This window comes from Carassius carassius, chromosome 14, assembly GCF_963082965.1.
Source record: "Carassius carassius chromosome 14, fCarCar2.1, whole genome shotgun sequence".
Taxonomy (NCBI): domain Eukaryota; kingdom Metazoa; phylum Chordata; class Actinopteri; order Cypriniformes; family Cyprinidae; genus Carassius; species Carassius carassius.
In genome coordinates, this window is record NC_081768.1 from 28,200,623 (window position 1) to 28,226,889 (window position 26,267).

At 40.5% G+C, this 26,267-nt stretch overlaps 1 protein-coding gene across 2 annotated transcripts in view; it reads right to left on the reverse strand.

Moving 5' to 3' along the window:
* Positions 1 to 26,267, reverse strand: part of LOC132157448 (exportin-5) — a 175,564-nt gene that overhangs the window by 62,282 nt on the left and 87,015 nt on the right. For both annotated transcript variants that reach the window (XM_059566807.1, XM_059566806.1), the window contains exon 26: positions 5,148 to 5,194. In XM_059566807.1, coding sequence (XP_059422790.1) covers positions 5,148 to 5,194 — 47 coding nt within the window. The remainder of the gene's footprint in view (positions 1 to 5,147; positions 5,195 to 26,267) is intronic.

Sequence of the window (26,267 nt, forward strand, 5' to 3'; positions counted from 1 at the left end):
TAACCTGGAGGTCCCCGCCTTGCAAGCAAGGCTGTTGTCGGTATAGTCGAATCAGGGCCCTGAGGGGAATTCTGAGTTCACGAGCGCTATGCGCTGCCGACTGTTATATGGGCAGTATTGCGTAAGACCCGCATTGCCACATTGGTCAGGCCTTGCCTCGGCTGTGTGATGTCATATTGCCGCATCTACGGATGCTGCTAGATATAGGACGGAGGGCTTTTTCCTTTTTCTGTCCTGGACTCTCTGTGAGTCCCTCAGGTGACTGTGCACTGTAAATCCTGGGCGTTGCTTCAGGTTTATTGGTGTGTGATCCCTGCGCGCACAGCGTTTTACATTGGGTTCCCGTAGCGTCTTAGCTAAGACGCAGTACGAGAGAGCTCTCGTAAGAGAACGTACTCGGTTACTAAACGTAACCTCGGTTCTCTCTAGAAGAGCGAACGAGTACTGCGTTCTCTGCCGTGTGCACGATTCACTCTGGTTCGCTTCGGCGATGAAATAAATCAGGTGAGTCAGCCTTTTTGAGCTCCTTTTATAGGTTGGGCCACACCCGTTTCGGCGGGAAGTGGCAAGAAGGGCGCGAAGCGCCCTTATTGGTCTGATGTTGCATCAGCCCGCGCTCGATAGGCTGTGCAGTTGCCGCAGAACAAGCCAATGAGCGAACGAGCCGTCTCGCCTATGGCTGTGTACTGCTGCAAATGCGCTTTACAAAAATACAAAATTAAGGATAATTTTTTGCTTCAGTATTTTGTGAAAAGAGACTTTTCCCGTAGCATCTTAGCTAAGACGCAGTACTCGTTCGCTCTTCTAGAGAGAACCGAGGTAACGTTTAGTAACAGAGTACATTTTTTACAGACACTGTTGTTTTCTACCAACATAAAAGATCAGCTGTTTTCAGTCATAAAGGTACAAGGGTTTCTCTTGCAAGTGCCGCAAAAAAATATGCATTTATATGCAAACATGCCAAATTATTTTACAAAAACCAAATTATTTTAAATATTATTGTATTTGGTTTGTTCTACTACATGTTTTTAACAATACATCCATGCATACTCTTCAAAATAAAGTTTGGGATTATTTTCATCTGTTTTATACACTATGTTTCCAAAATAAAACTGCTATTTTACAATTTTGAGCATGTGGTTGTTTATTGAAGTTGATTGTCAGGCCATTGCTGCTAGTCATTTTAGCCTTTACCATGTACAGTTTTTATCTAAATGCAAGCTAGGATCTAATTGAACATACAATTGTGTATTTATACACGGTGCAAGGTACGATGGTAAACCAATGTCGTTTTATCAATGTTGATTAACTTTTCAAAATCAACACCTAATTCAACATTAATCCAAGGTCTCCAGAATGATCACAATTCACCCCTTTATGAAGGTAAGATGGTGAAACAGCGTCGTGATTTCAACAGTGAATCAGCATCGCAATTTCAACAGTGAATCAACGTCGTGATTTCAACGTTTTTCCAATTTGCAAAATCGAAAGGTAATTCAACGTTGATTCAACCATGGTACCTGACGTTGTTTCAACTTTGAAATGGTGAAGTGACATTCAGCCAAGTATGGTGACCCATACTCAGAATTTGTGCTCTGCATTTAACCCATCCAAAGTGCACACACACACAGAGCAGTGAACCCACACCCAGAGCAGTGGGCAGCCATTTTTGCTGCGGCGCCCGGGGAGCAGTTGGGGGTTCGAAGCCTTGCTCAAGGGCACCTAAGTCGTGGTATTGCCAGCCCGAGATTCGAACCCACAACCCTAGGGTTAGGAGTCAAACTCTCTAACCACTAGGCCACAACTTCCCCAGTCAATGCCACTAAGAATCAACCAATTTCAAAAAAAAAAAAAAGGATTCTGATTCTGTATCGTCCATGATAGGTGCATCACTAATTAAAATACTAGATTAAAGGGCCTAAAATGGAAGTACAATCTGGTATGTCTTTTCCAATCAATTCTTCAACTGCTCTCCGGGCTCTGATGTGTGTGTTCACTACTGTGTGTCTGCACTTGGATGGGTTTAAAAGCGATCACAAATGCTGAGTATGGGTCACAATTAGGGGTGTAACGATACGCGTATTCGTATTGAACCGTTCGGTACGAGGCTTTCGGTTCGGTACGCGGTACGCATTATGGACCGAACGGTTCGTTGGACTAATTAATTATATTTGGAAAATAAAAAAAATTGTGAAATATAATGATATGCGTTCAACAAGGTAGCCCAATAACCCAAACGACGTAACAGGCAATGCCCCTGACACCCCGAAGAAGAAAAAAACACCAACTTATGTGTTTATGTTAGGCTACTCAGTCAGGCTCTCGCTCACTCAGTAATACGCGCTGAAGGCTCGTTGCAAAATGGCCAATGCGTTTAACAGACCAGAAATAGAAGATCCTCCAATAACCAACAGGTCTGGTGTTTGGGTGCACTTTGGATTCCCTGTAAGCTATAATGGTGATGGCAAGAGAGTGGTGGATAAAAAAAACAACGATATGTCGCATCTAGGGTACATCAGCGGGAATACAAAAAAAAAAAAAACGCCAGCGGGAACACTTGAAACATGTCAACTCATTTACGCCGACATCACCTTAGTGTGTCAGTATCTGGGAAAAGACGAAAAAAAGGAGAAACATACACGCAACAAACTATCCCCGCAGGATTTAGACAGACATTTCCAACGGATTCAAACAGGGCAAAAGACATCACCACGGCGATTGGTAGACTACATTTACGTTATAGCCGCGGATATGAGACCTTACTATTTACCATTCATTCTATCATCACCATTATAGCTTACAGGGAATTCAACGTGCACCCAAACACCAGACCTGTTGGATCTTCTATTTCTGGTCTGTTAAACGCATTAGCCATTTTGCAACGAGCCTTCAGCGCGTACTGAGTGAGCGAGCGCCTTAGGACGCGGTATGCGCGGCGCTATAAAACCCATTCATCTCAATGGCTTGCTCCGCGCAAGGACGTTTTGTTGCTGCGTCGACCAAAGCGCAAGCGCAGCGGTGCGCATCATTTGCGTGCTTGCGCGCACGCCGCGGTCAAAGTTCAAAATAGTTCAACCTTTGCCGCTGCGCTCTGTGACGATTACCAGCGCGACCAATAGGATCCAAAACAAGCACGGAAATCAAAATGAATGAACGGCTAGTACAGTACTGTGTGTGTCAGAATTTCCTGAGCTGTATGATACAAGTTTGAGGTAGTATAGGGACATCGTAAGGAAAGCTGTGTCATGGAGACATATCTCCATTCAAGGAACAACAGACTATGATAGAGCTCCCGCTAAAAGTTTTTAAAACTCCGCCTACGACATAGCGCAGCGCAGCGCAAATCGCGCTGTATCTGAAGGGCAACGCTGAACCCAGCGGCAAGCGCCGCGCATACCGCGTCCTGTGTGAAAGGCCCATTACTCTGTAGTGGAAAACATAGGTTTTAAGAACATGCTTAATGTAATTGAGCCCCGTTACAATATTCCTTCACGAGCCCATTTCAGACAGACCGTAATTCCTGCTTTGTTCCAAAAAACATAAGCCCTATAGAGAACCAATTGAGTAAAAACACACTCAATATAAAGAGTTATAGAGTTCCATATAAAAAGTTACATCTTTGTATTTGTTCATAACTACTACAATAATATAACATTTTCATTTTTTTTTTTATAAGGAGCTGTTTTTGTTTTATACAGTATGCTGCTAAGAAAACACTATAGAAGATGGGTAAAGAATAGCTCCATCATTGTTCAATGTAAAAAAAAAAAACATACTTTGTTAGTTTTAATAAAACATTTTTTAAAAATCAAGGAAATTTATCTGCCAATTTTTTCTTTTTGCTGTATCTAAAACGTACCGAACCGTGACACCAGTGTATCGTATCGAACCGTGAATTTTGTGAACCGTTACACCCCTAGTCACAATACTTTTTTTTTACACATTTTTTCTATTGCTTTAATCTGTAAAAAGATAGTTTAGATTTCACGTTACACCTATTTATACAGTAAATCATATAAAACATTTCATGTTTTAGATGTGTTTTCAGAGCATTCAAGGTTAACACTAATGCTGCCAATCAGTAGGTGTAATCACTTACTGTGATGTCAAGTGCTATTAATAAAATTAATCTGTAAACACATTCATGGATTTATTCTTTATTCTACACCACTCTGTCCCTTCTCCGATCATCATGCTCTGATGATTTCCTGGTTTTATGAAGCTCATCCCTCAGAAATATGCAATGGGCACAGATTGGTTAGATGGCCCAGTGTGTTGAGATTCCCTAAAGTGCCAAGTGCGTGTACAGAAACTTAGCACCCCTCACCTCAGTGGCATGTGCTCCGGTGTTTTATTTTAAACAATACTTGTGAAACTTGTGAACCCATTAGTATCGCTAGAAGACAGAATCATGTTTAATATATGAATAGATATTTTTGAGCACCCATAGTATTGATGGCAGGCAACAACTCTTCAGCCCCTTTCACACTGCACGTTGGACCCGGAAAATTGGCTGAATTGATCCCAGGTCGGGGACCTAGTAGCATTGCCGGGTTCAGTCCTGGAACGAGCTCTGTGTGAACAAAAGCCAGAACTAATGCCGTAAAGGATGTGTCGTAGTGATGACGCACGTTATCGCACAACTTTTTTACCAGGTGTTTTGAAGGCAGATCAACATTCGTGGCAGAAAAGATGTGTGCAAACTGTAACGAAACAGAAATCAGTTAGTTCCGTTCGCCAGCTTAAGCGAAAGTTAACGTGCCTAGCGTTTTTGACTCTTATATTACACGTCACATCCTGATGTCACGTGTCTTTACGGGTTGTGTGTGAATGCATGCACATATTCCAGGTAATTATTGGCAGTGTGAAAGTGCAAAATCTAGCGACCCGGGACAATTGCCGGGACATATTACCCGTGTATTATCCGGAATCGCAGTGTGAAAGGGGCCTTCTTCTCTAAAGCAGTGCAACATAGCCTTGCCCACTTTGTTGCATGTTCCCAGGGGAGGGGTTTATGTAAATGTATACACAATAAATGTAAAAAAAAAGTTTGTCAACTTGAAAACATTGTATACATTTTCAGAACTATAAACAAAACAATATGCATGCAAATATTTATGGTAGTATCCATAACTCAAATGTCTTACCACAGACTGGTCCGTTGGTTGACGATCTGCCACCGAAAGTTCAGTCTCTGTTTTCAACGAAGTAAAAAATAGGAGATAACATTAGGCAAATCCTTCTCTGCAGTCAATATTGTTTTTTTTTGGGAATTTACAGGAATGACAACTGCATTCTACAACCAGATTAACTCCCAAAAATTCACTAGGGATGTAACAATAACCGATTTGACTATAAATCATGTTAGAAAGTACGAGGCCTGGAAATGGCAAAAATTGCACAAAAATCACACGGGAAATTAAAAATAAAATACTTTCTGTTGGGTTTTGTACGCACAGAATTTTTGTATGTAATGGTGTGTTACATGGGTTTACTGATTTTCGTACATGTAAAATGTAGCTTGAGGAGCACTCCATTGAATGTATACAGGTGGCGCTATTGAGCCATTTTGTCACATCCACTTCTGAAACCCATATCAGATGTACATTAGGGGTGTAAGAAAATATCGATACACGTATCACAATATTTTGTTTGCCGATACTGTATCGATTCTCAAAAACGTAATATTGATATATATTAAAAAAAAAAATCATACAAGACTCATGCCAGTTGTTTCGTTTCGAGTTTATTTCCAGAACGCTAGATTGCAGTCTTTATCTCTGAACAAATCCTGAGTGACAGGAAATACTAGTATTAGAGCACACCACTAATGTTATCGTTAATGTAGTTTCGTTGTACAGAGCTGAAGTGTGCTGTCATTTAGGATTTTGTGGTAACGTCCACTGTTTAGCGGTCGCCGCCTCTGTTCTGCCGCATGGCTGGTCCCGCGTGGGCCTCTTCACGGGTCGCGGCCTGTTTTTAATCAGTCTATGGTCGCGGCAAGCGGCGGAACTGAGGCTGCAGTTTCTCTCATTTTAGTGGCGTTTTGTGCAGTTGGTGCAGTGCTCGCATCACAGTTTTCGACGGCAGTAAAATTAGTTTGACATTCATTAGACATTCATTTTTTTGGCCAATTAAAGTCTTTAAGGCTGTTATGTTTTGAGCCCAAACTAATGCAGCTAGTCATAAATCTATGCCCTTTACATTGCACAAGGCTTAATTTCTGGGGGGGGGGGAACCTGGAGAGGTGGAGGTTTGCGCTGGAGAGAAGAGGAATGAAAGTCAGTCGTAGTAAGACTGAGTACATGTGTGTGAATGAAAGGGAGGAAAGTGGAACAGTAAGGTTACAGGGTGAAGAGGTGAAGAAGGTACAGGGATTTAAGTACTTGGGGTCAACAGTCCAGAGTAATGACAGAAATAACAAATAACAGAAGCGAGTGCAGGCAGGTTGGAATAGGTGGAGAAAGGTGTCGGGAGTTCTGTGTGATAGGAAAATATCAGCGAGAATCAAGGGGAAGGTGTACAGGACAGTGGTGAGACCAGCTATGCTGTATGGTTTAGAGACAGTGGCACTGAGGAAGAGACAGGAATCAGAGCTAGAGGTAGCAGAGCTGAAAATGTTGAGGTTCTCTTTGGGAGTAACAAGATTGGACAGGATTAGGAACGAGTACATCAGAGGGACAGCTCATGTTGGACGTTTGGGGGACAAAGTTAGGGAGGACAGATTAAGATGGTTTGGACATGAATTTTGAACTGACTGTTATAATAAAATGACGGTTTGTAAACTAAGATGAAAGGACAAGTAAAACATCAATAGCATTATATTATAACATTTTAACATCCTTAAAAACCATTATAAAATTTAAAGTAAGAGTTAATTTAAAAACGTGGGATAGTCTTAGGCTACAGTAAAAATGTAAAAAAGACCTTTACACAAAGTCTTACTGCATGCTATTGTCATTAAACCGTCATTACTAGGTATATATATATATATATATATATATATATATATATATATATATATATATATATATATATATACACACACACACACAGGTCCTTCTAAAAAAATTAGCATATTGTGATAAAGTTCATTATTTTCCATAATGTAATGATAAAAATTAAACTTTCATATATTTTAGATTCATTGCACACCAACTGAAATATTTCAGGTCTTTTATTGTTTTAATACTGATGATTTTGGCATACAGCTCATGAAAACCCAAAATTCCTATCACAAAAAATTTGCATATTTCATCTGACCAATAAAAGTGTTTTTAATACAAATAAAGGCAACCTTCAAATAATTATGTTCAGTTATGCACTCAATACTTGGTTGGGAATCCTTTTGCAGAAATGACTGCTTCAATGTGGCGTGGCATGGAGGCAATCAGCCTGTGGCACTGCTGAGGTGTTATGGAGGCCCAGGATGCTTCAATAGCAGCCTTAAGCTCATCCAGAGTGTTGGGTCTTGCGTCTCTCAACTTTCTCTTCACAATATCCCACAGATTCTCTACGGGGTTCAGGTCAGGAGAGTTGGCAGGCCAATTGAGCACAGTAATACCATGGTCAGTAAACCATTTACCAGTGGTTTTGGCACTGTGAGCAGGTGCCAGGTCGTGCTGAAAAACAAAATCTTCATCTCCATGAAGTTTTTCAGCAGATGAAAGCATGAAGTGCTCCAAAATTTCCTGATAGCTAGCTGCATTGACCCTGCCCTTGATAAAACACAGTGGACCAACACCAGCAGCTGACATGGCACCCCAGACCATCACTGATTGTGGGTACTTGACACTGGACTTCAGGCCTTTTGGCATTTCCTTCTCCCCAGTCTTCCTCCAGACTCTGGCACCTTGATTTCCGAATGACATGCAAAATTTGCTTTCATCCGAAAAAAGTACTTTGGACCACTGAGCAACAGTCCAGTGCTGCTTCTCTGTAGCCCAAAGTGGCTTGACCTGGGGAATGCGGCACCTGTAGCCCATTTCCTGCACACGCCTGTGCACGGTGGCTCTGGATGTTTCTACTCCAGACTCAGTCCACTGATTCCGCAGGTCCCCCAAGGTCTGGAATAGGTTCTTCTACCCAAACTTCCTCAGGGTCCGCTCACCTCTTCTCGTTGTGCAGCGTTTTTTGCCACACTTTTTCCTTCCCACTGATTCCGCAGGTCCCCCAAGGTCTGCAATGCGGTTTTGAGTAATGAACCAGGCTGGGAGTTTTTAAAAGCCTTATCTTTTACAGGTGTTTAGAGTTAATTAGTTGATTCAGATGATTAGGTTAATAGCTCGTTTAGAGAACCTTTTCATGATATGCTAATTTTTTGAGATAGGAATTTTGGGTTTTCATGAGCTGTATGCCAAAATCATCAGTATTAAAACAATAAAAGACCTGAAATATTTCAGTTGGTGTGCAATGAATCTAAAATATATGAAAGTTTAATTTTTATCATTACATTATGGAAAATAATGAACTATCACAATATGCTAATTTTTTGAGAAGGACCTCTATATATATATATATATATATATATATATATATATATATATATATATATATATATATATATATATATATATATATATATATATCGGAACACACACACACGGATTAAAAAATATATATTTTCATTCTGGTTTGCTCTTAGCAAAAATAAATAAAATCCTTCAAGTTCCATATGAGGAACGAAATGAGAACGGTCCAGCATTAAGACCGCACTAACAGCGCACATATTCATTGTAAACAGCGTAGTTCAGCATGAGCAGCGGTCTACTGTGGCATACTTTTGCTCATTATAATATTTTTCCGTCGATACTGAAACACGCGTGAACCACAAAGCCTATTTTACCTAATAAATAGTTTAGCTGCAAATATGCAACATCACGAATATGGAAACATTTGGATGTGTCCAGAATGAGAGAGGTAAACCCAACAGGTAAGCTAAGTGGATATACTGTATATCAATTTATTGTATTTACTTATTTCATGTTTATCCCATTTTTTTCATTGCATATGAAAATTTAAGAATAAAAAAAATCCTCCTACCCCCTAAAAATTCTCTTCATATTCACTTGTGCGCTCTTGCGCAATACCTTCCTCTCGCATTGCTCAATTGTGGACGACGTAAAAGTGTTTGATATAAAGGATATAAAAATCAAATTATTTTGTTAGTTTCATGGTAACATGCAATCAAGGTCTTCTGTTATTTAGGCTATATTTAACATTCACTGTGGCATTTTCACCCGTTTAAAACTTAAAAGTCCATGAGATTTTAAATTCAGTTTAATAGTATTAAGAATTCAGATTTAAACTAGTATAAAAACGCATTAAATTGCTTAAATTATTTCTAAAAGTTAAAGTAGCCAACCTTAAAAATGTGTTGTCATGACTTTTTCATCGTATTTTTTTTTACAATCTGATAACGAGCTGTATTCGTTTTCCTTTTTTTTTATTATTATTTTTGTCTTAGTTTATTGAAAATAAATTGGCTAAAATAGAAGCAGACACGTTTAAATTAAAACAACCACAAAATCATGACTAGTCTTGAGGGAAATAAAGGTTTTATTATTTTTATAAATCGCAGATCTCACAGACGAACGTCTTAATATGATCGCACATTAGAAATGTTTGTTGAGATAAAATGTGCACGATAACATTAAGCAAATCTCTTCGCCATCGTCACTATTATTAAGCAGGAGTTTACATACAGTTAATGCATGTGCGTGCGCAGCGCTTGTTGTGGTGTGTGTGTGTGACTGACAGACAGCCTCATGCGCGCATGAGAGATCTTGCAGATCTCACAGACAAACGTCTTAATATAATCACACATTGGAAATGTTTGGTGAGATAAGATTTGCACGATAACATTAAGCAAAAATACATAGTACATTTATTTTTTTTCCCTTGTTCCAGTACCGAAAGCAGAACTGATAGCGTCAGATCTTACTGATACTACGGTCTTTCATAATTTAGCCCCGGGGCCAGTATAATACCGGGTTTCCGTACACATCCCTACTTATACCTGACTTATATGTTTTCCTCTCACAAACTCAGATTTATTTTTTAGCGTTTAAAAAAAAAAAAAAAAAAAAACTTGCAGCAAACAGAGAATAGGTGATGAATCCGTTAAAATGCAACTATAGACGACTTATATATTTTTTCCTCTGACAAACTTACATTTTTTTTAGCGTGTTTAAAAAATGTAACAAAGAAGACATGCAGCAAATGAAAATAGGCGATTAATCCGTTAAAATTTTATACTTCAGAGCAGAGCATGGGCCTAATATAGGCTATACAGGTTTTTTTTTTTTTTTCATTGCATCTGAAAATGACTTTGTTCATCACATTCACTTCACGCCCTCTGGCGCAGATCAGCCTCCCAAGATGCTCAGCTGTGGACGATTTAAAAATGTTTGATATAAAGGTTGCTTTCCCGTTTTATACAGGAATTGTTCATTTAAAAAAATCTAATTATATTGTTAGTTCTAATTATATTATTAACACAAGTTCACTTAGACTATTCAACATGCCCTGTACCATTTTTTTACTTTTTTATTTATAAACTCCTTGAGAATTTAAAGTTAGTTTAATAGTATTTAAATTCAAGTAAAAAAAAAAAAAAGGTTTTAATTGCTTAAATTATTTTTATTAATTAATAATATGTTATCATGTTTATTCTTGTAGAAAATACGTGTTTATTCTTTAAGAAAAAAAGGGAAAAAATAAGGGACGATCCGAATATTTGTTTTGCTTCACCTATTTATGTAGGCTACAATTATTAAAATAATAATAATAATAATAATAATAATGTCATTAAAAAATACCATTGGCCTGAGTAATTTTGACCATTATAGAATTGTGACTTTAAAGATTACTGATTTAGGTGGTAAAAATACTGTGAAATTAATAATGGCATGGATTTTAGAGCATAACAACTGAAGGTTTATGAAACATTAGCCAATAAAGCATTTTTTTAAACAACGGAACTTAAAGTTGTGAACTAAAATATTATTTCAACCATACAGCATGTGAAAAAATAAAATGCATACTTTTCATAACATTTCATTATTGATAAAATGCATAACGTTTCTGGTGTTTGGATTTGTACTTCAATATAATGAGCTCCAAGTTTAAGAATAGCCCTAGACTAGTTTCTCTCGCTCTCTCTAACAGCATTAGCTCAATGAAATACATCTTCCTTCTGTTAGAATGAATGTTTTCCAGCCTTGCTAAATGTTGGGCTCATGATCAATAAGTTGTATTCGCCTCAATCTGACTCAGTAAAGTCAAACCGCAGACAGTGAAGCTGCATCACTGAGCGGAGACCCGCGCGCTGTGAGGCGGGAACAGAGAATTCCGCTTAGTCTTAAAGCCTTCCGCAAACGCTATGTTCACAAATAACAATGATTTTTGTAAAATAATGATTAATTATTAATTGATGATTTGTTGTCATTATGGTCTTGAGAAAATAATAATATGGGCTGCGAGAAAATAATGAATACAGAGAGTAGTGCTACTGAATGCAGGCAAGTTTCAACTCAGTAACATGAAAACACATCTTTCCTCAGAGCCAAAAAACAGACCGAATTCAGTTCAGCTGGAGGGGGTTGGGTTTTTTGGGGGTAGTTATGTATGGATTGTGGGGGTCGAGATAAAGGTGTGAATCTCTTGCTCTTTCATATGGACAGTGTCTTATGAGGCTTTCACTTGCTGAACTGGTTTATATAGGACTGTTGTTTTGGTTATAGACTAAAAATGGTCTGCCCCCACGTAAGATTTTTCTAGTTCTAGTCGTTCGTTTGTCATATTCAACTAATCAGAGGTTTATATAAAATTTACATAATCAAATCTTAATATATTCCACGCTCAAGCACATGCATTAAGTTTGCAACAAAGCACATGCAGAAGTAGCTTAATAATTGTGAAAAATGGGACATTTTAATTATTTATTAATAAACAAATGTTTTCTTGTCTGCTGCAAGATGAAATTCACAGTGCTGGCTCTCTCCGACGAGAGAAATGCAACATTCACAAATTGCACAATTTGTTTTCGTTTAAAAAACATTTCAAGCTTTCTGTAGATGTTTTAACCTGTTAGCCAGCACCCCCCACTATGGGACTCACAGCTGAAAGTGCTATACCTAACTTATAATTGTAACAGTTTTCTACTTCAGTGTGTTACAAACATAATTTTGGTGTCTTTGGAGAGAAGACACTTTGTGCTTTACTTTTTATCAACCAAATTTGATAATGCTCAAAAATATTAAAAGTTATAGACACTGAAGTGCCTTGAATTTTTTTTACCACACTTAAATATTTGTCTATTTGATATAAAAATACATAAAATGAGTCCTGGAGCAATCTAGAAAAGTAATGGGTTGAAAGTCACATGTCTCATGAATTTTTATTTCAAATCTGAATTAAATATCATGAAAAATGTCTAGACCCCCCACCCCCCAAATATAAGAAAATATATTTACCAACTGTATTTAAGGCTTCTACAAACTATTTAGTTTTAAGCATACCACTGCATAGTTTTTTTCAATTATAAAACACTAGACCGAAACTTAGACATCATATAAGTGATTTATTTTAGCACTAGAAAAATACAATAAGAGTAATTTGAGTAAGAAAAATAATAATAAGAAAAATAAAAAAAGATCAAACTTTGTTTGCCAATTACAGAAAATCCTGAGATTGCTAGACATGCAGCATTTACAATGAATTACGATGCAAATAAGTGCTGATGGCCACTTATACAGATGGTAATAACACAAATGTGCCAAAGTAAATAATCCACTCTCTATATTCATATAGACGCGTTCACTTTGATAGATGTGATCATACAGTAATAGCGAGCTGATTTGGGCTGATTTGCACTCAAACAGATGGTAATCATGATACATTCAACATAAAACACACTCTCACATATATAAAAACTGTTGAAAAATAAAACAAACAAAGAAAAAGGCGATCGCTGTAAGTTCCGCCTCCATCAGCTGACAGGTGCGTCAGAGCGCATCATGAGGGAGCGCCAAAATTCAAATAAACTATTTTTCGCCTATCATTCATTCTTTTTTCCGGTGGATCATCTCATTCTGTTTGTGACACTGAACGCTGCAAATCCATGCCGTGTTTTTACTACCAAGACGCAGTTTCCGACCGTGAGTTATTCCATAACGGACACAAAAAATTCTGTCGCTGAAGAACTGAAACGTAAACAAAGGAATTATGATCCATATTACAACGTTATTGCTTCGTTGGACTAAACGTGCTTCATGAGATGTCGTTCAGTGGACCCTTACCTTTCTAACTAAACCGGGATTTACAGCTGTGGATGTGTTTATGACTCGTTATTACGGATCTGGTATGTACAGTGTTTCTAATGTTCATGTTTTTTATGTGTACTGCTTACACAAATGTAGCAAATACAGTCTTTATAAGCTTTCCATTGAAAAACAGCGATCTGTCGTCGATGCTTGAGGCTTAGATCTTTATAATGATACATAGTTTGTCAAGATTAAATTTGTCCCGTTTCATTTAATCTATTCATAAACACTGACACGTGCAAATTGAGTGGCTTTCAGGACGAGGGCGTCGGGGTGCAGGCTTAGAGGTTAATGTATGTGATACAACAGGATATTATGTTAATTTAAAAAATTATAAATTCAATATCAGGAAAAAAATTTAAGTGATGAGACGGCGCCTCCCTTTCATTTATTCACATTAATAATTTTTGAATATGAGCATCGTGGTTTTCACTCGCTTCAAGAGCGCTCCATCACGAGTACAATTCATGCCAACAGCCCATAATATAACTGCATATTTAGCAAAAATTAATGTTAAACATATTTAGCTATAGATTGATCAGATGGTTACAATGACTGCAAGAGTCGAGCGGGATGTTAAGAGTTTGTCTGTTTCTTTTACTGATTATTTTCGGGTTGAAGCATGATTTAAACCGATTCACACGCAATCGCTTTCGCAATGATGCATTCAAACAAATGAAATCTTAAAGTGCTACTACATTATCAGCATGCTATCTGATTTTGAAATCTTGAAGAAGTTAATTGATCTGTTTAGATAAAATAACTGACAAAAATGTACTGTTATTTTCATCACAAACAAAATGTTCACAGCAGAAAGCAGCAATTAAAGATTGAATGCTTACAACGTTATGAGTTTGGCATGTGATATAGGGAAATAAGTTTACACAAAATAGCTTAAGCCACTTTGAAACTCTCCTGTTATTTTTTTAATTTTTATTATTATTATTATTATTTTATATGCTACATTATGAACATAACATTTCAAACATACTGAAATACTTTATCCATGGAGTGAGTGAAGGCGGAGCGAGTTTCTGGTATCAGTGCGCGCGGAGGGGAAGTTGTTGCTGCTCACAGACTCTGCTGCAAGTGAGAGAGACGTTTCACCTGAAGAAATGAAGATGAGCACAAGCATGGCACAGCCACAAAAATCAACCTGCAGCAATGCTCGTTACTCGACTCGCCAAGCTTTACTTTTATTAGGTCGCATGGCAGTAAATAATTTGATAATATGACCATGCAGTCAATACAGATATTTAATAAAAACATTAAAACAAGCAGGGCTGTAAAATAAAACAATAAAAAACGCACGCCAGGTCTACTCCGGACACAAGTGGAGCGATCCAACAAAAGACAGCAGAACCCAGTGATGGATACACTGGACACGGTCCCCATCAGTGAACTGATGCTCGTTCTATTTATGGCAAAATGTTCTGACACTGTGTTCAGATGATTTGACACTATAGTGTGATGTCATCAAGTTTAGACACACTTTTCTCTGTGGGGCACGGATGACAACTCTCGTGTCTGGTGTAGACACACAGAAAGTGTCTGCTCTATTTACAGATAAGTTCTATATGAAAAAAAAAATAAAATAAACCAGCGGCATAACGAGATGGAAATATAAACTAGAAAATATATTAACAGGTCCTCCGTCGATGACCCTGACTCACTGCTGAGCTGCCAGTTTTAATCTTAACAGCTCTTAACGCCGAGTGGATGGTTAGATGCATGATGGGCTAATATTAAATAAATAAATAAAAATAAAGGTCTTTCCAGCATTAAGGTAATAACATTACTGTTTTTTTTAATCATCTTGTTGTAGTTATAAATTTGACTGCTAAATGAATGATAAAGAACGATGTTAAAACTTGTTTTGAAAAAAATTTCCTCGTCATTTGAATATTGATTATAAAATCGGTTTAAATCATAAATCAGATTTTCTAAAATAAAAAAAAATTTTTTTTTTTTTTTTAGGCCATATGCTATTGCCCAACTTTAAAAGCTGTAATGATGAGACAGAGACGTTCGGATCCATGTGCAGAACTTTAATGATGAGAATGGTCAGACAGGCAATGATCAGTAACGGCGTCAGATATGTAGGGATAACCAGAATCGATAACAGAAACAGGCAGATGTCGGGGGCAAGCAGCAGAGAAAACACAAGGAAAACGCTCGGAAATGTCAGACTGGCTAAACAAGACTTCGCAGAGAGTGGGAGTGAGTGTGCTGCTTTTATATGTGTGTAAATGAGGTGCAGGTGTGACAAGGAAATTGACTGTTGAATGATGTGCAGGTGTGGCAGGGTGATTGTGATGCAGTGACTCATGGGGAATGTAGTTCGGGTGTAGTGCAACAGATGAGAGGTGCTAGAGTCCGAGTGACATCTGGTGGTTGATGTGGAATTGTCCTGATTGGAGTGCCCTCTACTGAAGTTCATGGGCACTCCATCTAATGATCGTGACATAGCCGCCCCCCCCCCCCCAAAGGAGCGGCTTCCAGACGCTCAAAACAATCTAGGAGGGCGGTGGAGCGGAGGCGGAACAGGGGGAGGGACGGAGGGCCAGGTCCATGAGGAAGTGCAGTGGTCGAGGACCGGGGCAGAGCAGGCAGAACTGGGCCTAACATGGAGATCAGGAGCCTCTCCTGGACCTGACATGGGAAAAAAGGGCCCTTCCTGGGCCTGACAGGGGAAACAGGGACCCGCCATGGGCTTAACTCGGGAACAGGAACCCGCCATGGGCCTAACTCGGTGACAGGAACCCGCCGTGGGCCTAACTCGGGAACAGGGGTCCACCAAGGCAGAGCAGGTGGCGTGGGAGTCCACCAAGGCAGAGCAGGTGGCGTGGGAGTCCACCAAGGCAGAGCAGGTGGCGTGGGGGTCCACCAAGGCAGAGCAGGTGGCGTGGGGGTCCACCAAGGCAGAGCAGGTGGCGTGGGAGCCCACCAGAGTGGAGCAGGTGGAGCTGGAGCCCACCAGGGTGGGGCAGACGACCACCACAGCTGAGAAGAGGAGACAAAAGCCCTCCAGGGCGGAGCAGACGACCACCACAGCTGAGAAGAGGGGACAGAAGCCCACCAGGGCGGAGCAGAGGACCACCATAGTTGAGCAGACATGACAGAGGCCCACCAGGGCGGAGCAGAGGACCACCACAGTGGAGTTGATGGCACAGGAAAGCAAGTCTGGTCAGGTGGGACTGAAACAGGGAACATAAACAGGTTAATAGCGGCCTCTGTGGCCGTGATGAGATGGTAGCTGGCCTCCATGGCCGTGACAGGGCAGGCGGTGAGTTCATGGAGGACCTCCGTAGCCATGACCAGAACGAATGATAGCTCATAGATGGCCTCCATGGCCGAGACAGAATAGGACGAGAGCTCTGGAAGTGCTGCTGAGATGTGACTAGGCTCTGGTAGATCAGTGGTGATTTGACTGGATTCATGAAGATTGACTGTGACTTGACTTAGTTCACGGAGGTTAATGGTGACTTGACTTGGCTCAAGAAGATCATTGGGGACTTGACTGTGCTCTTGAAGATCGACTGACTTGACTTGGTTCCTGAAGAACGACTGTGATTTGACTCTGTCCTTGAAGATCACCAGTGACTTGACTCTGTCCTTGAAGATCACCAGTGACTTGACTCTGTCCTTGAAGATCACCAGTGACTTGACTCTGTCCTTGAAGATCACCAGTGACTTGACTCTGTCCTTGAAGATCACTAGTGACTTGACTTGACTCTGAAAGGTCAACGGTGACTAGCCTCAACTCTGGAAGGTCCACAGGAACTAGCCCTGACTCTGGAGGGTCAACGGTGACTAACCCTGACTCTGGAAGGTCGACGGCGACTAACCCTGACTCTGGAAGGTCGACGGCGACTAACCCTGACTCTGGAAGGTCCACGAGCACCTGACTCGACTCTGGAGGTTCCACCGGAACCTGACTCAACTCTGAAAATTCAACGGTCACCTGATTAGACTCTGGAAGGTCCACAGGAACTAGCCCTGACTCAACTCTGAAAATTCAACGGTCACCTGATTAGACTCTGGAAGGTCCACAGGAACTAGCCCTGACTCTGGAGGGTCAACGGTGACTAACCCTGACTCTGGAGGGTCGACGGTGACTAACCCTGACTCTGGAGGGTCCATGAGCACCTGACTCGACTTTGGAGGGTCAACCGGAACCTGACTCAACTCCGGGAAATCAACAGGGACCTGATCAACGGTGAGCTGACTAGACTCATGAAGTTTAACTGTGGTTTTACTTGACTCATGGGTGTTAATGGTGACCTGACCTGACTCTGGACGGTCAGCGGAGACTTGACTAGACTCATGAAGCTTAACTGTTGTTTCACTTGACTCTTGTGTGTTAGTGGTGACTTGACCTGACTCTGGAAAGTCGACGGGGACCTGACTTGACTCTGGAAAGTCGACGGGGACCTGACTTGACTCTGGAAAGTCGACGGGGACCTGACTTGACTCTGGAAAGTCGACCGTAGCTGCCATCTTGCGCAGCGGCACTGGGCTGGTGGCCATCTTGAGCAGCGGCGCTGGGCTGGCGGCCATCTTGAGCAGCGGCGCTGGGCTGGCGGCCATCCTGTGCAGCGGTGCTGGGCTGGCGGCCATCTTGTGCAGCGGCGCTGGGCTGGCGGCCATCTTGTGCAGCGGTGCTGGGCTGGCGGCCATCTTGTGCAGAAGCTCAGGTACAGGGACCACCGAACGGATAGGAGCTGGATACCTTGGAGAAGTGACCTCCTCAAGTGTAAAGGGAGAGCCACAAAACTGCAACACAAAGTCAATAAACTGTCCCAGGGTCCAGCTAGGGTCTTCTTCTGGTAAACTTAAGCTTATCTTAGCGTCAAGACCACTCCAGAAACAGTCCTTTACCAGATCCTCATCCCCAGGCAAAAGGTGACTATACTGAATGAATTCCTCCTCAAAGAGCTCAATTGGTGGGCCATCTTGAAAATGGAGCAAAGCACACCTACATGGTTAAATGAACTTTTAGCTGGCTCCATACCTGGTCTGGGGTTCAATAAAGCTGCTGGATCCTGGTTTGGCGAAGTCTTCTGTAATGATGAGACAGAGACGTTCGGATCCATGTGTAGAACTTTAATGATGAGAATGGTCAGACAGGCAATGATCAGTAACGGCGTCAGGTATGTAGGGATAACCAGAATCGATAACAGAAACAGGCAGATGTCGGGGGCAAGCAGCAGAGAATCAGAGTCGGTATAAACAATCCAAAGGTCAGGTACAGAAGGAAAACACAAGGAAAACGCTCGGAAATGTCAGACTGGCTAAACAAGACTTCGCAGAGAGTGGGAGTGAGTGTGCTGCTTTTATGTGTGTGTAAATGAGGTGCAGGTGTGACAAGGAAATTGGCTGATGAATGATGTGCAGGTGTGGCAGGGTGATTGTGATGCAGTGACTCATGGGGAATGTAGTTCGGGTGTAGTGAAACAGATGAGAGGTGCTAGAGTCCGAGTGACATCTGGTGGTTGATGTGGAATGGTCCTGATTGAAGTTCATGGGCACTCCATCTAATGATCGTGACAAAATCACTTAAGTTGTCAATTACTAAAGCTATTTTTTACATCTTGTGTATTTTGTTGATTATAATGAGAGAACTTGAGTTTAATCGTGAGGACAGTTTATTAATCCATCCATTTATTAGAGTTTCAAAGATTTAATGAAGCTTAACTGTTGTTTCACTTGACTCTTGTGTGTTAGTGGTGACTTGACCTGACTCTGGAAAGTCGACGGGGACCTGACTTGACTCTGGAAAGTCGACGGGGACCTGACTTGACTCTGGAAAGTCGACGGGGACCTGACTTGACTCTGGAAAGTCGACCGTAGCTGCCATCTTGCGCAGCGGCACTGGGCTGGTGGCCATCTTGAGCAGCGGCGCTGGGCTGGTGGTCATCTTGAGCAGCGGCGCTGGGCTGGCGGCCATCCTGTGGCCACCCCAATTACTAAAGCTATTTTTTACATCTTGTGTATTTTGTTGATTATAATGAGAGAACTTGAGTTTAATCGTGAGGACAGTTTATTAATCCATCCATTTATTAGAGTTTCAAAGATTTAATCGTGCAGGTTTAATTTTATTCGTTTCTTGTTTTAGGCTAATTAGGCATAAATAATGGGAACGAAATTATACAGTGCAACAATTTCTTAATCAGTTTACAGAAAAATGTTTTTTCCCCAATAAGTTAAAGGACAGGTAACGAATAACAAAAATGCATGTTGTTTTATTAAAGGAAAAAATATATTTATATTGAAAATATAAATTAAAATATAAGAATAATATATGAAAATATTGACATTTTGCATATAAATCCATGTAGCCTACCCCCCTAAAATAGGCTACCACTTTTAATGCTCCAATGCAAAGTAAACCACAATACTGCACACCTTTTAAATGTGTCAAATCTAAAATATGGTTTAATACCATGTAGCGTAGAGAAAATATAAGCTCAGGCTTGACATTTATCCTGCTTGAATTCGTTCTAAGAAATGCACATAACTTCATAAGTACCAAACTTTCGTCTGTGGATATTAAATATTAAATATATTAAATATTTTAACTACAGTGTTTTTCTTTCATTTTCCCTGACTGAAGCCATCAAATCTAACACATCAGTGAGGCAAAACTGACGTCTATTAGCGAAAATGTGCTTTGATGCGCTTGTTTGATAACTTGTGGTTAAAGCGCCACTCAGCGGTCAAAGGCTGCAAATTCACTTTATACCGTCGCTGCGGCGGTAAAAAGGGCCTTTTGAATGTCTACTTATTTTACATCCCTCAACAAGAACTCTGTCTGCTCGATAGCATTAGGGGTGCACTATATCAGCCAATGATTAATGCACATCTCATCAGTAAGGCCGGATATCTAATCAGCGGTAAATTTCATCAGGTGCGTGATTTCACATAGAGCAGATGTTACTACAAAGAGCCATTGTTAACTGACAAGCTGCGCAAATCCATGTTCATTATCAGCGTGGATTTGCACACCTTGTCAGTTCACAACGGCACCTTCACAAGCTATCGGAAACGTCCTATTTCCAACTTATCAAGTCATGATTACGACCTCATTGCATTTTATTCTGTTAAAAAAAAAACAGTAAACAGTGGACAGTGGTTTGTGAATGTTGATGCTCAGCCTAAATAATTTTATCGAGAGCATCCCCTCCTGTGAGCCATGACTTGTCTGTATGTGTATTCAAAGCCAATGAGCAATGGACTTTCATAATAACAAAAAACAGTGTTGACGCATGATAAAATAATACACGATAACATGTTAAAGTGTTACTCCACTTTTACTCTACTTTTCTCTTGACAGAAGTGAATTTATTCAGTCGAAGAACATCAGAGAACAGGAGACATTTCAAATGCTCGCTCAACTTCACTTCAGTGTGTAACCCACACATTTAACTATCATGTTATAATCACTTATTGTGTATGTCTTTTAATAACTTTATGTGTTCTATGTGTTAAACACTAACGGATCCAACATCTAGACAATACCAACGATGAACTCTACATCGTCAGAAAAGAACTCAAATATGCTTACAAGCAGAAACAAGAGCCCAGGAAAGAGAAACATCTCTTAACCTCGTCACTGCTGAGCAGAGCAGAGTCCCACGTCCAAGAACTGTCATATGACGAAAGGAGCGAAGGGCCACAACCTAAAACCTCACCTGCTTTCACCACATAACCCTTTCCTGCCAACGAAAGAAAACCTCCCGTCCAAGACCTTGGAGCTGCACACGGGATGACCATCAAAGACCTCAACAAGCTGTATAAAAACATCGGCAGGTTCAACCCGAGGGCCAAGACATCCAGGCTTACCTGCAAGATATCGAATTTCATCTGGAAATGAGACCTCATGTGACTGACAGAGACTGGTTATACCTCCTTAGAGCCACGTCCAGTCCAGAGGTACGAAACTTCCTAGATCGACAGCCCAGTCAAACAAATTCAAACTACCAGCGACTTTGTGAGGTCCTGATTAAAGAGTTTACAGACCCAGAGTCTGAACATGGACTGTTAATTGCCTTGGAAACCAAACAATGTCGACCAGAGACTCCACAAGCTTACTACAACCGACTCCGACAAGCCTACTTTGGTGCAAACAACCAACCTGACCTTGAAGAGGATGTGAACTTCAAAAGCCTCTTCCTAAAGAATCTGCACCCTGGAGTCAGCCACCATCTAGGTGTCATGGCCTGTCCGAACTCCATGACCATCCAACAGTTGCGTGACCTAACACAGAAGGCCCATAACAAACAGAAGATGGCCTCAAAGAAAGGTAACAGAACCTCCACACTCTTGAACTCTGTAAACAAAGACTCAAGCCTTGCACTGGACGACACCCAGTGGCATTACAACACCAGAGGCTTCCATCAAGAGCACAGAAAGCGTGACACCCATATCCACGACCGTTTTCAGCCTAACTGCTGGAAAAATCCATGGGACTAGCCACGCTTCTCAAGAAACCAAAAGGATAAGAACATCTGGAAACCTAACCAGATATCCAAAGGTAATCACCTGACTCATCCAAGAGCAACTCGTGTGGGTAAGCGACAACAAAACCCACCTCAGCAACACTAAGACATGCAAACTGCTGAGTATGCACAAGAACATGACAGCTTACCATCAGAAGACATGGAACAAGTCATGAAACAACTGAGAGAGTTCCTTCAAGACCATTTACATGCATATGGCCACAAAGTTGTGACCAGCGACAGAACGGAAGGCCGGTGATCACCTGGTGCACCACATCAGAGATGACAAGCACCTGTTCAACAAACGAACAAGTCTTTCACGGCCAACCGTTGATGAAAAATATGAGGTACTAAAGGACATCACCTCAGTCACTAACAAACTGTCAAATGAACTCCAACTCCAAGAACCACATTCCCTGTCTGTGCAACAGCAACCACCAGAGCACAGAAGGTCAGAAAGTCTGCTACAGCCAGAAGGCACCACAAGAAGAATGCAACATAGGTGACAAAGTTTTGCAACCCGGCTTCACACAGCCATGCCAAACTGCCTCCGACTGTCTGCTAAAGAACTTCCTGCCTTGCTAGACTAACCCCCATTAGACCATGGACACGCCCTCATCCAAGCCAAGGATGCAGAGACCCAGTCTTCAGTGACATACTAGAAAAGGGGGGAGACAACACAGACTTGAACAGATCTGACCACACATGCACTACATCATCAACACACACAACATTACCTACACCCAGAGGTAACCACATCTACTGATAACACATTCAACAAACATATTCTTTCCACAGGTAGAATACCCAACTTTTAGCGTAACAAAGTTACACATACCCACCATGAAGAAACGTGCAGCCATCCTCACAATAGGTAGAGCAGCTGACACAAAGTTAAGGTAAATGACATCCTAGCTCAATAGCAGTTGTAAGCCATGCTAGGAAAACCCACAGCAGCTTTGTTTAGTTTTGTTCTTATTTTACCTATCCTTCTCCTTCCCCTCTTTCCTGAGTAGGTGAAACACCTAGACACCCTGCAAGGGTCGAAGGTCCAGTGGTCGTCTTGTAGGCAAGCATTAGTACCTTGAATTTGATGCGAGCGGCTACTGGTAGCCAGTGTAACCTGATGATGAGAGGAGTAACGTGAGCTTTTTTTGGCTCACTGAAGACAACCCTTGCTGCTGCATTCTGGATCAATTGCAGAGGCTTGACAGTACATGCAGGAAGGTCTGCCAGGAGAGCATTACAATAGTCAAGTCTGGAGAGAACTAGAGCTTGGACAAGAAGTTGGGTGGCTTGCTCTGACAGGAAGGGTCTAATCTTCCTAATGTTGTATAAGGCAAACCTGCAGGACCGGGTCGTTGTAACAATGTGGTCTGTGAAGCTTAACTGATGATCCATCACAACTCCTAGATTTCTGGCTGTCCTCGATGGAGTAATGGTTGACGAACCCAGCTGTATAGAGAAGTTGTGATGAAGCAATGGGTTAGCTGGAAAAAATCATCTTCACATAATCATAAACGTCCTTGGCATAACAGCAGATTGGATCGGTATACTAAGGGCTATTTAAACTGAACAGTGTAACCTTTTATATACTTGGTTGACTATTTTATTTTGATAATGAACAGACTGCGATGTAAGTTTGAATTGGTAAAATATGTGGGGTGTGCGCACAGTAGGAACCAGCACGATCGAACAGCGGAGACAAAAAAAAAAAAACATATATAATCCAACACTTATATATAATAATATAATAGAGTAATATATAATCCGCAAAAGTGTTTACTTTTGTGTACACTCACAATAAAAAAAACAAGATTTGTAAAATCTTGTAAAATAAAGCAAACAAACTGTAGGCTATGCGCATTATCATCCTTTCCTTTCCAATTGTTTAAGGAGCACCATGACGCACTTCTGTTTTAAGTCCGTTATCTTAATTAAGTCAGATATATTCCGCTTTTGTTTTTGTTTTGTTTTTTATTTTAGGCCTCTTACTTACATAGGCTATGCATTTTCTTTAAAGCATCCCGTTTTTCATAAATTCCTTAAAGCGTCCCATTTTTTCATGGATTACGAATTTGTTCTATTTACTCATTTGTTCCCTCAATTCAGTTAAATTAATGAAACATGAACAGCTGCCACAAATTAATAAGTCGTAGGAACGAATTAATAAGTTGTAGGAATTTATAGCCTTTCTGTACTGTGTCCCGCAGCCCTGCAAAGCGCACCATATGAAATAATTATCTGATGAATCTGATGACATCCCTAGTCTAAATTACGACTTATGTTCTCAATGTCAAATGCAGAAACATTAATTCATGCGTTTATGACCTCAAGGTTAAATTACTGTAATGCTTTATTGGGTGGTTGTTCTGCATGCTCCAGCTGGTCCAAAATGCAGCAGCTAGATTTCTTACTAGAGCCAGGAAGTATGACCATATTAGCCCGGTTCTGTCAACACTGCACTGGGTCCCTGTTATACATCTGTAACGGATGAGCAGTTCAGTGATTCATTGGTTCTGAACTAATGAATCACGGTTTGTTGAATCTAAAATAATGCAAACCCAAAGCTTGAAGATTTTGAATTCAGGCATAACCCAACTCTCTCTAAACTAAACGCCTGGCGCCATTATCTGGAATGATAAATTCCACAGTCATGCGAGCAGCCTCAAAGGAGAAACTAAGCACCCACATTCCTAAACACACACAAACACTTTATCACACTTGGGGACACTTCATCTACAGCGATATCGTTGACTTGATTGCAAATGAATGCACAGACACTATTTAACTGAACAGAGATGACATAACTGAATCCAATGATGAACTGCCTTTAACTATCATTTTTGCATTATTGACAATGTTTTCCTAATGAATGTTGTTCAGTTGCTTTGACGCAATGTATTTTGTTTAAAGCGCTATATAAATAAAGGTGACTTTGACTTAGACTTTGACACACCTTTCTTTACACTCTTTATGTAAGTCCTTAAGAAGATGTATTTTGATAGGTTTGTGCTGGGTTAACAGAGTTAACCAGTTATGCGAAGATTATAATTTGCTGACTTATAACTTGGAAATATTTCTCCTAATTTAATGTTCTCAAATAAGAGTCATGATTCTGTAACCCTACTCGTGACCAGCTCATAAAACTTTATGATCCCACTGGGAAACAGGACAGGAAAAAGCCAGCTCACGGGAATTCTTGGTAGAAAAGCAAATAGTACCCTTTTATTTAAAATGTATTCTAAATATATTGACTGTATTGCCTTTTTGTGCAGTAGATGTTTTCCCATATAAATTTGAGTATCTGCAGTTTTATCGTGTGTTAATCAAACTTTAAATGTGTGTAATTCTGCATATGAATGTAACGTCGTGTTCCTATCAGTTATATATGTCATTTTTTGTAGCTGTGTAATCGTCATGTTGTGACTGAACTATCCACCTATAGGAAAGGTTTGTAAAATATATTCATCTGGAATTACCGACTTGCTAGAATATAACTGCTGAATTCTAATAAGCCATAACTTATCAGAGTGGGTGTTTCCCCAGAGACAAAATAACGTTTTTCCCGCTTCAGATCGCGGACGTTCATTGGTTGTTCGCGCAAACAGAGGCATGAACCAGTCAAGCCATAAGAACTGAAACCAGGAAGTTCCTCCCTCTCTTGGTTCCTGTCCTCTTGCTCCGCTCTTGTAATCTTCCATCGGGTAGTTGATCTCAGCACGGCGGCTGAGAGAACAGCCTGTTCTCATGGCTCCTTCGGGAGCTTCCATCTCCGTTTTCTGTACTAAGTTCCTCTCTACACGAGGAAGACGAACTCTGACTCATTACGTTCGTTGGAAATTTCAAATATCGCGCGAGTCCGCAGCAGCCCCGAAAGACACGAGAGAACACGCCCAATCACAAAGAGACCACATGCAAGTATTATTTTCTAGAGAGATTTAAATGCTGCTTAAAGTTTGTCTATTGCCTTTTCAAGGCGATCTGATTCCTTGTTGTCTTTCAAGGGTTACTGTCTGTGAGTTTGCATAACTGAGCGATTATTCTGTGATCACGCCTATTCTCTCACCTCTCTCTCTCCCTCATTTGGATTCCATTATGTCTTGTACAAAGTTTACTGTCTATATTGTCGTAAGCATATTTACTCTGTGTAAATCGTAGTTTGAGGTATTATTAGTTCAATTATTAAAATCCAATATAAATTCATGATTGCTTCTGTCTAAAATGCTCACATCACGAGTTAATGAAATGTTTGATCTTAGCTACAAGCTCGTTACTTTTCAGTAACCGAAATTTCATAAGGATAGTTTAATGTTTTCATGGCCAGAAACTATTTTTCCTTCAATTATAAGAAGTGATAACTTTATTGAAAGTTGATAAATTAATCTTACGGCCGTTTGCTGGACAAACCACTGTTTGATTTGCGGTAATTCACAGTAAG